Genomic DNA, 16,128 nt, shown 5'->3' with positions numbered 1-16,128 from the left:
CCAGCATTTGTGAATATGGATGGACATTCTGGATGAATGGACAACCAGATGGGTAAAAAAGAGTGAGGTTAGAGATTGGACTCTATGCTCTTAAAGGCCTTTTCCAACATAAAAAAAATCTGTGAATCTGTATGGAGAGGTCTGATGATGTAGTTATTAGCATAAACCTATATTTATTACCAGCACTGGTAGGTAAGACGTGACCCCTGTCTGCAAGTTGCACCTAGAGTCCTTAACAAATAATTCTTACCAAGAACTACTCCATAGGTCAGAGTTCTGTTTTTAGCAGTGTTCTAGAAAGAAATTTTAGGGAATATGAATGAAATTAATTGGCCTAAAAGTAGTTTATATTTAGACACTGAGACTTACACATTTGAAGCAGGCTCAACAGCAAGGCAGATGCACACTGACTGCTTCTCACACCTGTAAGAAACCTTGGGTAGTTGGTAGCAGTTGGGTGAGGGATGCCCAACTGCTGCTGTTGGTAAAGAGTGGCTGACTGATGTGGGATTGTTTTGGCCTCATTTGGGTCAATTTTGAGGTTTGGGTTTAAGCAAAAGTGGAAAATCAAACAGACAATTGTGCAAATTGCAAATCTAGCATGGGTTGATCCTTCCAGCAAATGCCTGTGAACAGGAGACTACCTTAAAGCATGTTTTATTGTCTCCCTTTCTGGGTAGGGCAATCACCCAGCTTACAAAAAACTTTGTTAAAAACAAGGCCAGCCAGAGTATGTCCAGACCACAGTAAGTACTGAAAACATGTAGAGAGGGCTCCCCAAGTTACTCTCCATTTGTCTGTGATGGACACAAGATTTAACTATCAAATGGAACAAATCACAGCCTCTCTGGGGAATTAGTTTTTTTATTAAAACTACCTTTTTTTTTAACACGATATTGAGGCACAAAGGTCTTCTAGTAGAAGTTTTACAGCTGGTTAGCAATCCTCACTCTGATTTGCTGCTTGTCTGCCATGAGCAAACTAAAATGTGTTAAGTAATATCTGTTTTTAAACTTCAGTACACACATCAGTTTACTTGATGCAGATTCCATCCAGGAGTTTTCAATTCCAAATTTCATTTTCAAATCCCTAATTCTTTAAGGTCATTGCAAACCTCCCCATTCTTCATCAGTCTCTAGAGGAGTTATTGGCATATAGTGTAGCAGAGGACAGGTCTCCTTCAGCATGGAATAGATCTGTGTGCTCACCAAGAAATGAGGAACTCTGATGTGTGTTGAGAGTACTGCTTTCTCAGTGGAGAACTGTGGAGAAGTTGACGTGGTTATCTGTGAAGCGATAGCATTCAAATCACATCCACGGTACTAGTTTGCTGACTACAAAACCTTCAATGCGAACTTGGAAGACTTATTTCTGTGTCCCTGGAATATGACAGGAAGTTTTAGTGGCTGGTATTCAACTTGCTTGGGCTCTTACATACTTAACCTAAGATGTAGCTAAATAAAATGGTATTATTTGCTCTGGGACTATCTAATATCTAGAACACCGAAAAATTAAACTCAACACAGACTGTAAGCTGCCAGCATCTCTCAAAATGTTTTTTATCTACAGTAGTAGTGAGTCAAGTAAAATATTTCTGTTCACACCATCCTGAACCGAACAAAGAAATTCCCATCTTTTAGAGCAAGCTGTACATTAAAAAGCAAACACTGGATCCTATCTATTTGTTCCAACAAGTTCTACATTTTTGGCCCAAAAGTCGAGTTACATATTCTGCAGAAACACATTGTCATGGTTTGATATGAAGCCGTTTCTGGTAATGGGGAAGGGGCTGTAAAGATGGCTCCTGTAAGAAGTTGCACGAAACTCTCCCCAGCTCTGAGCCAGACCCACTTCTGGCCTTCAGAGGAGCACAGGGACAGCACAGGTGCATCCATCAGCTAAAGTTAGCCTTTTGTTCTGAACTGAAACTTGGAAATAGCATTACTTTTTCAGCACTGTTTATTTTTCCTCAATGTTCACAAATGTCTTGATTCTGCAATGGAAACTTTTCAGTGCATAAGGCTGTACGCCAATATTTTTCTCCTTTTCAACTTGTTGAAGGTGTTCTGCTGGGCAGCCATCAAATTTATTGCAAAACTAGTAACTAGGAAAATGAGGATGGATGAGGAAATCTTCACCTGAGCAATTTCCCCCCTTCTCTCCCGCTACACATTGTTCTGACTAAAACTATATTGCACTTACATTGTGCTTTTGGCCTTACAATGTACCCAAATTTGACTGTCAGGTGAATGGCACATGAAATTGGACAATGCTCTTGAAAAAGGGAGCATGATTTGTGACAGCTTTTACAATCAGGTGGCTTCTACCAACCGTGTGCTTGGTAAGGCTGGCAAGAGCAGAGTGAGTAGGGTATTGCTGAGTAGTACATATTTGTAAAGTGTCATCATAGTTTTAGGACAAATTTTGCATTACAAAAGTCTCAGAGGTGTCATGAAGTGAAAAGAAAGGCTGATGTGTGTACACACCATGGACTGTATGAAGTCTTCATGCCCCAAAAGATGTAGAAGTGGATTTAGACTGTAAGGAAAGTTACCCTAATCAGCCTGTACTCAGCAAAGAAATGAACATTTCACTTTTATGTGTTCTGATGTGGGAGAGTGGATGGGGGGGGGAATGAAAGGGGCTGTTGCTCAAAGTCTTCATTTAAATGCTTTGCAGTTATCTGCTGCTGTTGTTCACTCAGCTCTCCTCTGGCTCAAGGCCCTACTTGTTTAGCTAGGTCTCAGCTCCTCTTAAGACTTAGGCAGCCTTGCTTTTCAAGCACTCCCTTCTCTGTGGTACTATGGACGCAATCCACTGGCCAGTGCGCTGCCTGGCCTCTTCCCAAGTGTAGCGGGGCACGTAGCCAAAATCCTTCTGCGCTTTCCTATAAGAGAAGGTGAATGGGGTGTTCAGGAGAGTGACCAGGTGATGGTTGGTGGAAGGGACGTATCTGACAAAAGGCCGGAGCAAAAAGCTCACAATCTCCAGCAGCAGCGAGAAGTAATACAACATTGTCAGAGGCATGGGGAGCCGGGACTCGATTCCAAAGCCCAGGTCCCTGGTCAGCTCGAAATTTAGATCCGCGTAGCTCACATGAGGAGTGTCATCTGAGATGTAGTAGAACTGCCCCCTCATGTGCTGGGCTTTCTGTGGGTCTCGCAGGGCTTTGGCTGCCTGCACGTGTGCCCAGGCGATGTTCCCCACATACACGGGGTTCACCAAAGCCTGCTTCCTGGAGAAGCGAAGGTAGACGTTTTTGTTCAACAGACACTTATCCAGATGACCTTGAAGGAATGGGCATCCTTCTCCAAAAATGTACATGGGTCTCAGGGCACAAGTCATCAGCATACCACCATCCTTTAGTGTCTGGCCATCTGCTTTCAGCACAGAATCCTCTGCCAGTCTCTTACTCCGGGCGTAAGGAAATTTTGGTGCACTCTTATAAACTGTGTCTTCATCACCATTGAAAATTGGGTCACCTTTGCAGTTTGGGCCTGTCACTTCTATGGTACTGGTATATATGAAGTGCTGGACGTTACAGCGGACACATGCCTCCAGCAGTCGCTGTGTACCTTCAAAAGAAAAATGTGCAAGTCAGTTGAGAGCTCTCCAAGGAGGAAAAGGTGGGCTTTTTAGATCAGAAACAGCATCTCTGGACTGAGCTTGGCCAGCTATCCCCTTCCTGCAGCTGGAAGATCCTGTCCTGAACCAAGCAGCGCGTTCAGTGAAACTGAACCTGCTCCGAATCCATACTTAAATGGTATCAGTGGACCCGCTGGAGTTAAAGAAGGATGAACACTTGGGTCTTAATTACATGTTGTAGGGTGTTTTATGCCAAGAGGCAATTTTTGTTCTTTCTTAGAATAGCATGGACACTGGCCACAGCTTCAGGTTTACTGCAAAATCAGCTTTGTCCAGTTGAAGTCTAGCCACTATTCAGTTGGCTTCAGAGAAGGTCTTGAAGAGAGGGATCTTATGTCAGAACAACACATGATACGTGTAGTCAAAGATCATAGGATAAAGGGTGGTGAGCTAAGCGATGTTTGTGTATGCATTGGCATATTCTGGCTTTTACTTGCAGTAATATAGGATTTCTTACTTTTAAAATCCTATCATAATGCTTTCATCAAGAGGAGCAGAGGTAAACTGTCAAGTTCAAGGTCTTTCAAATAGCCAAGAGGCTAGGAAAAAACATTCAAGGGGGAAGTAAATAATGAGTTGTGTTGCTTTAATTGAAAGTAGAGTCTTTTTTCTTTTTGTCCTGAGTTTTGAGGCAAAAATTGCCTTATTTGTTTGCATGGTATAATAAGAGAGATTATGTGTGAGAGGACCAGTGACTTTGGAAAAGAAGATACAGCTCAGAGACATTTGAAAGTGTCTTTGGCAAAGAAACATTAAGCCAAAATGACTGATGTGGTATCAGAAGGGAATGGCCTAAAATCTAGGGGATAGAATCAAACACTAGCAGTGAGGCACATCTAATAAATCTGTTTAGTCTGTTATGACAACAACTGAAGGCAGCACAATGCAGAGCTAGCATTGCTAAAGGTAATACAATGAATAAGAGGTTCAGAGGGCCGAGGAATAATGGCAGCAAAATATGGATCCGTTAATGAGTGAAAAACTGGAAGAATTAGTGAATTGAATCTGGTTAGGCCACCCAAATTTCTTTTTTCAAGACTGAACGAGAAAAAGAAAGAAGTTTAAACAAATGTGACAATAAATCTGGATGAGGCTTTAAGAAACAGTGTCATGAAGTGCACAGGAAAAAAAGAAAAGTAACACAGCCAGGAATAAATTCACATGAAAAGTGAGTTCATACAAGTCACTACGTTTAGGTAACACACAAGCCAGAGTCATCTGGAATCCTAAGTAATTAATACATTATTGTTAAAATGAATAGCCTAATTCCTGCTGTCAATGCTGTTTAGAAAGTTTAGAAAGTGAAGGAGAGTAATAAAGTGCAGAAGGGCTAGATAAAATCTACTGAGTCAGCAAGTTTTTAGAAAAGCAAACAAAATTATCTTGGCAGTTAGTATCTGTTCACAATCAGTTTCCCTAAAATATAATGTGTTTTATTTGCAAATCAAAGTCGTATGTAAAAAACGAAAAGTTTCTTACACCAACAGGAATTTGAGCACCTTTGACATAGCATGGAAGAAAGTTATTCTTCTGTGGAGCAGATCTCCAAGTTTTGCTAGCACACAAAGCCCTTCTAGCTGAGGATCTGAGTCACAGACTGTACTTTGGTTTGGATTATATTTAATTATTTTATTAATTCCCTTCCTCCTAAAAATTTTGTTCCCTTCCTAAAAGAGTATTGTTGCTCTGAGGTGTTGCATGGCACGTGAGGCAAAGGAAAGCCCTGCATCATGGAGAGTTTAACTTGTTTGCTTCGGTTCTAGTTTGTGAATCATCATTCACATTTGTATTATAAAAGTTCTGATTTCTTTAGGAGAAACAAAACTTTCATCCTGCAAATCTATGAAGCATGTAGCAGTGCATTGTCTGGTCAGAAAGATAGAAAAGAAATCAAATGGAAATGGAAGGAAGGGAGGAAGAGGACTGCAGTATTGACTGACTAACCACAGGGTTAGTTTGCTCCAGGAGCAAGACTGGTGTGTGCTTTTGTTCTACCAAATGTTATCAGTTAACCTGCATAGGGCCCGGTGGGCTTTTTTTGCTCACAGGCAGACTCTGTTGGGAGGGGGTACGAATGATTTATGACAACATAAATACATTGTGATTAAGTCTAAACCTGCCAAACGGAACAATGGGATAGACTTAAATAACTCTCTATCTCTTACTCCAGGACAAACATAGAGAGCTTTCTGTGTTTGGGATATTTTAATATTTATTTGGTCTGTTGGCTTTGCTCTCGGATTTTTTTTGTCTCCCATGAGTTTAGGCAACACATTCTGCTATGAAAAACAGATTGTATCAGGAGTACGGTCATAAAGATAGAGTTTTACACATCCTTTTTTTGAGCTGCCACCCTTTTATATTTATTTTTCATACTACTCAATGCACAGGTTTAGAGGACCTTGCCTTTCTGCTTCTCCCTCCTGGCAGGGACCTAAGCAGCTGCCCATTGGGCTCTAATTTGTGGCCACTGACAATTTGTGGCTTTGACTGAGCAGAAATGAAAGGGTCTGGAAGCTGAATGTACAGGCAATGAGCCAGGTTAAAATGATCAAAATGCCATCCCACTGTTTTTAAGGTACATGTAGGAGGCAACTCAGCTACAAAGAATGCTCTCTTGCTCTGAACACTGGTGAGTAGCCAGTATTTGTGAAAGTGGTGCCTGCAGAAGTATGTTCCTTATTTTTCTGTGAAGAAGCCCTGTACCATTGGCGGAAGGAAAAAAAGAGCCAGGAAAACTATTCACATAAATAGGAGTATCTTCCCCAAATCCTCACCAAGGAGCTGAAGCAGCACTGCCAGAGAGGTCAGTCTGCATGCAGGTTAGGCATTACCCATTCTCTGAAAGGCATAGAGGGTCTTGGGATCAGAGGGAGAGGAAGTTATTATTTTAGGACATATTTAAATATCCCAGCAGCTGTTGCCACACAGGCCATTTCTAAATCAGAACCTTCCCCCTTCATCTGATCTTTTAATGAGGAATAGGAGCTCCATAGTAGAAAGAGAGATCCAATCACTGAATATAGGTTTATTGAAACCCCTCCCTCCTGTAGCCTTGAGTTTATTGGAAGAATATTAATTATAAGCTCAAGGTGAGAGCACATCTGCTCTTCTGTCTAAACTGCATTTGTGCACACACAGACATAATGGCAAATAGGGTGGAAAAGAGGAGGAAGAAAAAAGACAGAAACAGGCTCTGTGATGTTAGCAGTGCAAGGTCACTGCAGTTGCAGCAAAAGGCTCTAGTGTTTGCAAAAAATCAGGCATGTGCGTGGGCAGGGATGCTATGTGGGGAGGGAGAAAAAGAACCGATTTTCTCACACGCGCGTTGGGATTTCAGAGGTTAATTGCCTCCAGAAAAGTCCACTGATCATGGGATTATGGCTGTCCCCACTGAAGGCAGAGCCTGTGCAGGTCTCAGGATGGGCACATGTGAACACTGACAAGAGTGAATGATACTGCGGTGCCCTGACATGGAAGGTGGACATGGAGAGGGCCAGAGCTGCATGCAGCTACACATACGCATGCTTCTCCCTGACAGATGTGGCTGTGCAAGATGCAGAACAACCCAGTTAATCTGGCTCAAAAGAACAGGTCAGGTGCCCCCTTTCCTAAGCAGACATGGGTTTGAGATAGGTGCTTCACCCACTCACCTGTTACGTTGACTTCCCAGAGCAGCTGCTTCTCTACAAGGCCCAAGGTATCGATGATGGAAGCTGTGTGGATGACGAGGGAGACCCCCTGACAGGCACGGTGCAGGAACGGCACATCTCGGATGTCCCCTTGAAGGATCTTCACCTCAGTCTTACCCTGGAACTCTGAAAGGGCAGCAGGAAACAAAGCAAAAGACCTTACAGGCATCCTAAGAAGAGCTCAAAAATGGGTGATGAAGGGTTGTGTGGATGCTGATGCTGTGCCTGGGAGGTGCTGTCCATGCAGGGAAACAATATTTTAAGGCCGACAAAACAGAAGGCATTTTCCAATGACTATATTGTCAACTGCTAATTATGGTGCTATAGAAGTTTATGTTGCATTACCAACTGTATTTTTGGAGCCTGTATTCAACATAATTTGTTTGGTTTGGGTTTTTTTATGTATTTCCCACTGCTAGCAAGGGCCTGAAGCTTCCTTGAGGTGTGACTATTTCAAAGTTCACGGGCAAAGCAGATTTATCTATGCATACACTGGTGACTGGCTGTCTATGGAAGTGTTAAGCCAAGTCTACCAAACAGTCAGGCACTGCAAGCTCCTGTCTTCAAGGTGATGAATGGTCTCTCTCAGCCCACAGCATGTGTGCACAGAACTGTGTTCCCACCTATTTTCTGCCCCTTGACCTTGCCCATATTGCATCTCTTTTAACATCTTACAATTCTGACTCTTTTTGTACCTTGGCCAGGACTTACTGTGTCTCTTCTAACTCCAGCTCTGGCCCTATTTCAGCACCTGTGCTGTGCATGCACATCTTTCTTGTCCAAATGCAAATTCCCAAGGCTGCTCTCCTGATCTGCCTCAGGCCTGGCTTGCTTTAATGTTTTTTAAGCCCCCTCCCTCCCCAGCAGCTAATATGTGTGACCCTGGTGCAGTCCTGGAGCACAGAGAAGTTTTGCTGAGCAGAAGCATCCTTATACAGAACTACACAAACAAAATTGAGCCAGCACAGGATAATTGCCCAGAGAAATTTTTAGTCTAAGGCTAGGCTGCTCTCCTGGGAAGTCTGATGGCCTGACTGCAGCTATGCCATGGGAGAAGAGAAGACTTTCTCAACATGACTGACAGCGTTTAAGGTGTCACTACATCAAGTCCTCTGCTGTGGCTGCACTAGAGGGCTCCCCAGGCACAGCTACTGGGAAGGGACTCTGTGGAATGGGCAGATCCTCTTGTCTTTTTCCAGCATAATCAAAAGCTCATTTTAGATAAGGGAAGAATCTGATTAATTAATACAGCTTTCAGCCTCAGCTGTGACTGAAATCTCGGGTATCCTAGTGCTTGTTGCCAGCTCCAAAGCAGGCAATATTTCATCCCATGTCTTTGATGGAGAAACACTGAGACAGCTGCTGGGGTATGAAACTGAGTGGGAGTATCCTTTATCTACTGATCTCTGTAGCATGCTAGACTGTAATCCTGTAATAATTAACAATTATTCTGATGCAACAGGCTTAAAGGTCTTTTTTTTTTTTTGTCACAGTCAGTGGGTCTGAGATGTGAAAACAGAGAAACATGTACAAAACTCTTACTAAATCTAGAATTACTGCCTTACAAGCACAGTCACTGCCACAAGCTCTCTTATGCTTTTTAAAAAATTTATTTTACAGGGTATATTAATTTCCTAGGGCTTCATTTCCAAGAGGTTTACACTAACCTCTACTTGTATGGACACAAAAGCATCAGACTATGGGCTTAGCTTTTTGTTAAACACCTGGCAGTTGGATTTGCTCTAAAAAAACATTAGTCTTTGCACAGACCTTAGGTGGTTGTTCTCCATGAACAAGGGTTTGTGGTGTTGCAATAATCCAAAGGGTTGAACCACATGGTTTTCACAATGTAAATTCTGACATGTGACCTCTTCAGAGTGGTCACTGTACCTGGGCAGGAGTTAGCAAGAAGGGAAGTTTTTATACATGCAAACCAAATCTTTCAGGAAAAATGCAAAAGAAACCTGTCCCTTTTAAAGCTGATCATAGGGACAGTTGGTATTAGTCACTAGAAAGCTGCTGTCTAGCTGCTTTATGCCTTGTCTGGGCCTGTAATTTGAACCGTGTGTGTGTGATGGCAGGAAAGCGGCTCCTCCATTCCACTTTAGCCAGCAGAAGTTGTCATGGTAAGTATAGCATGGGCCTTATTCACTTTATCAGTATCAGCTAAATGCCAGGAATCAGCAGATTGATCTTGTTCTACTCTGAGAGAAGAGGAAAACTATAGATGATTATGGAGGCAGATAGAGGAAAGAAGAAATGACTGACAGACAGTGGCTTCAGTCTGACCTGGACAGTAGAGAGAAACTTGATTTCCATCTGCACAAACTATTGTGCAGGCATCAAAATATCATCTGTGTGTCAGGTGGAAGGGGAAGGAAAAGAATAAATTCAACTCAGCTCTCTGTTTTTGCATACAGTGATTGTGAGAAACTGGGAAAGCTTCTTCTACTTCACCAATGGTTTCTGCATCCCCTCAGCAGTAAGCAATGCTCCCTGCTTGCTACAGGGTAGGTTTTGCTTGGAAATGCGACGATTACTCAATAAAATTCTGTGTCCTGTGGTGAGCAGGGTCTGACTCAGCAATCCAGTCAGTCTATTTGCCCTAAACTCTCTTTCTGTTTTCTGTGTGTTGTTTAAAGTTCAAGCAAACAGCAATATCTGTAAGACATAGCTTGAATTTCTTACTGCTCTTTTGTAGAAGTCCTAACAGCTGTGGGGTGGATGATTGGGAAAGATACTCAAGAGAGAGCTCCACTTTCTTGGTTAACTGGATTCTTAGTTAAAATGGCCCTCTTTGTATATTCACAGGAGAAAATTAAAACTTGCATCTTATTTCCATTTGTAAAGGGCAGAGCAATTTATTGGCTTCTTTGGCCCAGGTGAGCTGAAATGTTTATTCTGTTCCAGTTTCAGCTACTGGGAAGTTCTGTTGCTACTCTGCTTTTCTGTTCTGAATGCAGTGATAAAGGCAAATGAATGCCTCCAAAAAAACAGGAGTATGTTTCCCAGTGTAGAAACTTTCCCCTAGCAAAAGCTTGGGGAAAAAAAAAACCAAACCAAAACAAAACAGAAAAGAACAAATCAAACCAAACCAAAACACAACATTCCTGCTCCCTCTACTTCTGCTTTGGAGAAGTACTGGGTTGGCAGTGCAAAACCACTCAGTGCTGAAGCATCACACAATCCATAAATGTCTGTCTCTGAAAAATGACATGAAATGAAAGTTTAGGGGGAGAGGGGAGAGCTGTACAGAGCAATGAGACATGGAGGAATCAACATTTTAAAACAGCGAGAAATCTTGAGAACAACCTAGGAGTTTCTAATTTTTCCAAAAGTGCTGGTGAAATAGTGAACAACAAAAAGAATTACATAAGTGCAAGCACAGAAAAGACAGAAAAATATATTTGAATTGGAGATGGGAGATAGGAAACCCAAAGCACCGAACTACCATGTTCAAGTCTACCACACAATATAACTGGGAAGACTCCAGCTCACAGCACTTGACATTGATTGGATCATCCTGGACTCCCTAGGGCTGTTGAAGACCACAAATGCCACTGTTTTATGCAGACTGAGTACAATGGTCAAGGTCTCAGCAGGAAAGTTGTTTGGACAACAGAGTGCCCCTGAATGTCTCCTGGCACAAAGAGCTGAAACTTGCACATACTCCTCAGTCTTCCTACCCACAGCCCTGACTCTGCAAAAATACTGCAAGTGAAAGGTGCCTAAGAGCTTAGTGAGAAAGAAAACCACTCTTCTGTGCTCCTAGCTGTTCAAGAAATCCAAACAACATATGCTAGGAAGTAAAAGTCTCTGCAGTAAAAATAATGCAGGTCAGAAGACTCCAAGCCCTGCAGGTTTTGCAGCAGCCCTGTATTTGGAATAGGAATTATTGTGCTAGAGAAAAGCTTGAAAGGGAATGGCAGGAAAAAGATTTCAGGTAGTCTTGAGCATAGGCACTGGCAGGACACATGAGATCTAGCTGTAGAGGCTGATACAGATAGAGAGACTGCCAGTCAAAGTGCAGCGCCTCAAAGCAGTTCAAACACATCTGAATTGTCAGCCTTTGTTCCTACTACCTATTTAGGGGGGAACACTCTGGTAACTGATTTTTCCCTTCCTCTTGTGCTGGTCAGATAGGCAGCAGGAATGTTCCAAGACTGGGAGAGGGAATGTCTGGGCAGTGTTCAATGGAGGAGGGAGGATAAGGAAAGAGGTCCTAGAGCTTTCCTATTAACAAAAAAAACCCAAATCCAAGAGCGAAACTTTTGTTCTAGCCCAGCCAAGATTGTGCTCACACCAGCTGCCATTTTCACTCCCCAGGAAGCTACAGTACACCCACAAAGCTCTCCTGGCCCAAAGCAGCGCAGATGCCTCTGTCTCCACTAAACCACAGACTCCTGCTGCTGCAAGCACTTCAAGCTCCACTGCAGCTGTGGGTTTTGTCACAGTGGGAACTGCCTGGACATGAGAGCGGGAAGGGCTGCTGTGAGACTCAAGGGCATCTAGCAAATACTCAGGGAAACACTGAATGAGATTTAACAAGGAGCAAGTCTGAGTTGTATAAAACCATCCTGAAGGCTTGTGCAATTTGTGCCAGGTTTATGATGCACTGCTACTGTTCTTTGATGACCCTGAAATACTTTGTAAGAAGAATTGTGGCTCTTTAGCAAATTGTACCACGATATTCCATTAGGGTTCCCATATAGTTGCCTGTATAGAGGAAGAATAGTCTTAAGCTTAAGATGTGATGGAGGAAAGCACTGTAAAGTGAATGTGATGTAGGGACTTGATTTAATTTAGGTTCCTGAATGCTTTTTATAGCTATGTTCAGGATCCCAGGACATGGGACATTTAAAATACAACACTCTGAGCAGCTTTTCCTGCCACAGACCATTTCTGACACTGGGTATATCACTTATTTGTGCATCCAGTCCATCCAAGAAGCCAGAGTCCTGACTCTCCCTTTACAAATGAGTCCTGTCTCTTCTGTGCATAGCACAAAAGGGTTCTGTTATTCAAGCAACTGCAATAATATTAAAAAATACAATTAGTTTTAAAGATATTTCATCACAAATCCCAGCCAAAAGATTACTATTAACCAAACTAATCACAGGCTGAAGAAAAGCATTAACAACTTTGCCACTGCCTCCCAGTCTAGAACGACAGAGCCCAGGACAGTATGCTTTGGATTACATCCCCCCACCGCTCCATTATAGCAACGCTTGAGTTTTCCTTCCCCCTAAGCAGAAGCAAGAGATTTTTGCACTAATTACTGCTCTCTGGGTTTTGATGCTCTAGAAGGTATGTTGAAGGCAGCCTATTTACAGCATGAACAGTCCATAAGTCTCTCTTCCAATCTAGAGAAGAAGCCTCAGGGTCTGGCAAAGGAAACTCTCACTTTTACATGTTACATCTCATTTCTGTGCAGGAGGGAGAGGGAGTGATAAAGCAAGACTTCCTTGAAATAAAACCTCTAGCTGCAAAACAGGTTTGGATGAGAGAGAAAGGCTTCCAGGCTACTCACAGGAGACAACAGCACACCTGTGACACATAGTCCTTGCGCAAGATGGTACTTACGTTCAAACCTCTCAAGTGCTTCACTGCTAAAAGCTTTGTCTAGCAGTCGGATCTCAGCCAGCGCCTCCTCTTCTTCCAATAGCAAGCGAACAATCCTCTGGCCAAGAAATCCTCCTGCTCCTGTCACCAGGCAGCTTACCCCAGACAGGGACATTGCTCTGGGTTGCTCTTCAGTGGCTATCTCTGGCTTAGACTGGTTGTCTCTGGGCTTAGAGGCCGGTTCACCTTCTGCCTGAGGAAATGAATGCATGTCAACCTCTGGAATCTTTACAAATCAAAGGGCGTTACCAGAAGGAGAGACAAGTGAAAAACAAACTCTTAACTGCTACGCTAAACAACATTTTTTAAAAGCATTTCTTCCTTTCTCTAGCTATTCCTAATCAGAGGTTGCTTATGCATTGTTTAATGTGAAGAAAAAGCTACAAACTATGACAAACTAAAGAAATTAACCAATCTGAAAAATGCTCATAATCAACTTCAATGCCAAACAAACCTCACAAAAGTCTGCCTCGATCCTCAGTGCCACCTCTCTAGCTCTCAAAAGGCTGTGGGGGAGATTTCCCTGTATTTATATAACGCAGAGCACCTCCTCGGTCTTTTTGCTTCCCCTCCCTCTCGCATGCCTCCCTTGCTGCAAATGAATGTGGTGGGTCCACCCCTCCCCTCTCAAAGGAGAAAGCTCTGGATGCAGCAAGGTCTGAGTGCCTGCCTACATGTGATCTTACATGCCTAAATCCCCAGAGGGCAAGCTTTCATGCTGATAATTCTCTGTAGCTGTACTTGCTTGTGTAGCACAGTATTAATATGAAGGTAAAGTGCATTAAAATTAAATGAAAATAGCAAGAGAAGCTGTTTGCAATGCTCCAATAAGTGAAATCTGCTGCTGTATGTTTTTTAGAGACTGGGATCCCCAATGATGGCATATGTGTCTCACTCCCTGTGCAAGATCAAAAACTAACATCTGGGATTTTGTATTTGCTCAGGTAAACTTGAGGCATTCAAAATGAATAAGTGGTGTAATTGCTATTAAAGCTGCGGAAGAAAAAGATTCACCTCTGAAATGTCTGATGTGTGAGTACCTAGTTAAGACTGTGGTTGGCTGTTTATGCTTTCACAGTGAACAATGTCATTGCTCTTTACATCTCCAAAATATACAGAAAATGCCTGGTTGTTTCTATCCAGGATTTCACTCCAATTCTAGCAAAGCTCTTTTCTAGTGTGAGACCAGGCTCAGTTATTAGCCTGAAGCTCTTAATACCTGCACTGCCTTTGTGGGTCTTTGTGTGCAGTCAGGACACACTGACTGAAGCTGTAGTTTTTCTCTTGCACAGGGATAGGCAAACATCAGTACTGAAGCAAGATCATAAATAGGTAGCTACCTTAAGGGAGAAGGATGCTACAAAGAAGCCCAGCAACACAACTAATTAGGCTGGAGTCATTGGAAAGGAGATCACTAATTTCAGCTGGAATGGATCTCTAAAAATGCTTTACTTGCATATATGTGGCTAACTCCTAAACCAGTCAGTCAAGAATTTTGTTCACTCATTAATTAGCCCTGCAGAAAATCTATAGAAGCAGTGCTCCCCCATTGTTAATTTTTTAGAGCAAAACTGTGCCTGCAAGTGTCAGGAGGAAAGCAAAACTATTTCTGTTGGAAGAGAAAGGTTCCTAGCTGACAGAGATTACAAAGTTTTGGCAGCAGTTTCTATCAAAATGTCCTTGAAAATCCTTCCCTTACCCCAACAAAACTTACAAAACAGTCTAATCCGTGCCTATTTCCTTGGCTTCTCTCACACAAGACCTTGACACTGTATGTTCTTATCAGAAGCTGGTGCAAATTAATTTTGTGCAGTGCATGCATTTTGCAAGGAAAAATAACTGACCAAAGCCTGCTGCTGCAACCTGTATTCTCTGAAACAGCGCTTCCTTTTTACTGCTAGAAAGGAAGTAAAATGCCTTAAGGAGGCATTATAAAAGCAGACAACATAACATAGCCTTTGCCCATTAGAATGACAAGCTTAGCAGAGCTAGCTTAATATGAGCATTTGAGTGCTGCGTGGGGGACTGTATGGAGATTTATTGCTGCTGGACTTTTGTCCTCTTAGGTACTACTAGGACAAATGCTTGGCTTAGTTTGGAGAAATTCTAGCTACATGGCAGTCTTCATTTGAGCTGCTGCTTGTGGATGTCACAGATCAGTCAGTTGCAGTTTGCTCACTTCAAGCACAGACTTGCTGGTGCTTCCTGCAGTCACACCTAGAGAAAATTTCGCCTTCTGCTTCTTCTGGAAACGTTTTGTGTTGAGTTGCTGGGTGGCATGACAGTTGTTCTGTGCTGCAAACAAGACTGTCTCTGGTGTTCTCTGAAGGACACAAAGGCAGGTGCTGGAATGGGGCCCAGAACAGTGTCAATGAGCAACAAGGCAAGAACAGATCAAACCCCTGACTACCAGGAATAACTTGAAGAAGTTCAAAGCTGTAGCAAGGGTCTAGGATTTTCAGACTAAAACATAATTCAGCAGCATATATAAAGCTTACTAACTCTGCATTCTGTGTCAAGGTATAATAATTTTTTCAACTATTTTGTCATCTTCTCTTTGACTCTGACTACTACTTCGTGATCTGATCTTTTGCTGATGTACACAGAGATGGATGATAGAATGGGCTGCATGCCTAACAGTATCACTTCAGGTCAGAGCTTGAAGATCTTGGAACGTGTTGGAGACTTGCTATGCACTAAGTATTTAGCTAAAACCACATTACATGTGCAATCCACTATGTCCCATCACACCTGTGTCCCTAATCTGCTAGTCCAGGAACAGTGTTGATCCTCCAGCTTCAGTGGTGCTTACTGTGACAAAAATACTTTGAGACAATGGCTGGCTGGTTTTAGGAGAACACATATTTTTAGCCTTGTCACAAGGATAAAAAGGGACTGGAGATGAAAAGACATGAGAGAGAAATAGGGAAGTGAAAAATCTTAGCATCATTGAGAACAAACTGAACCATGGCAGTGGAATTAATAAATACAGTAACAGTGCAGAGCATGGACGTTTCAGGTAGGATAAATACACCTTTACAGAAATGATACTATTAATTGTACAACCAGGAAAAGAAGATATTTGCGTGTAAGAAGAGAAGAATAGATCTTTTTGTCCAGAAAATAAAACTGGTATAGGGAAGGAGTTCCTGGGATCCAGGCTGATGAG

General features: G+C 42.5%; 1 protein-coding gene across 1 annotated transcript; it reads right to left on the bottom strand.

Annotated features, from left to right (window-relative positions):
- Positions 1 to 2,760: 2,760 nt before the first annotated feature.
- Positions 2,761 to 13,117, bottom strand: LOC104558363 (3 beta-hydroxysteroid dehydrogenase/Delta 5-->4-isomerase type 1-like). Its single transcript, XM_010202924.2, has 3 exons — positions 12,921 to 13,117; positions 7,299 to 7,463; positions 2,761 to 3,575 (listed from the first exon to the last, which is right to left on the bottom strand). The coding sequence occupies exons 1-3, from the start codon at positions 13,072 to 13,074 to the stop codon at positions 2,761 to 2,763; spliced, it is 1,134 nt and encodes a 377-aa protein (XP_010201226.2). The 5' UTR covers positions 13,075 to 13,117.
- Positions 13,118 to 16,128: the final 3,011 nt, after the last annotated feature.

Source organism: Colius striatus, chromosome 1, assembly GCF_028858725.1.
Source record: "Colius striatus isolate bColStr4 chromosome 1, bColStr4.1.hap1, whole genome shotgun sequence".
NCBI lineage: Eukaryota > Metazoa > Chordata > Aves > Coliiformes > Coliidae > Colius > Colius striatus.
The sequence above is the reverse complement of the archived record's forward strand: the minus strand, read 5'-3'. Positions and strand labels throughout refer to the sequence as shown.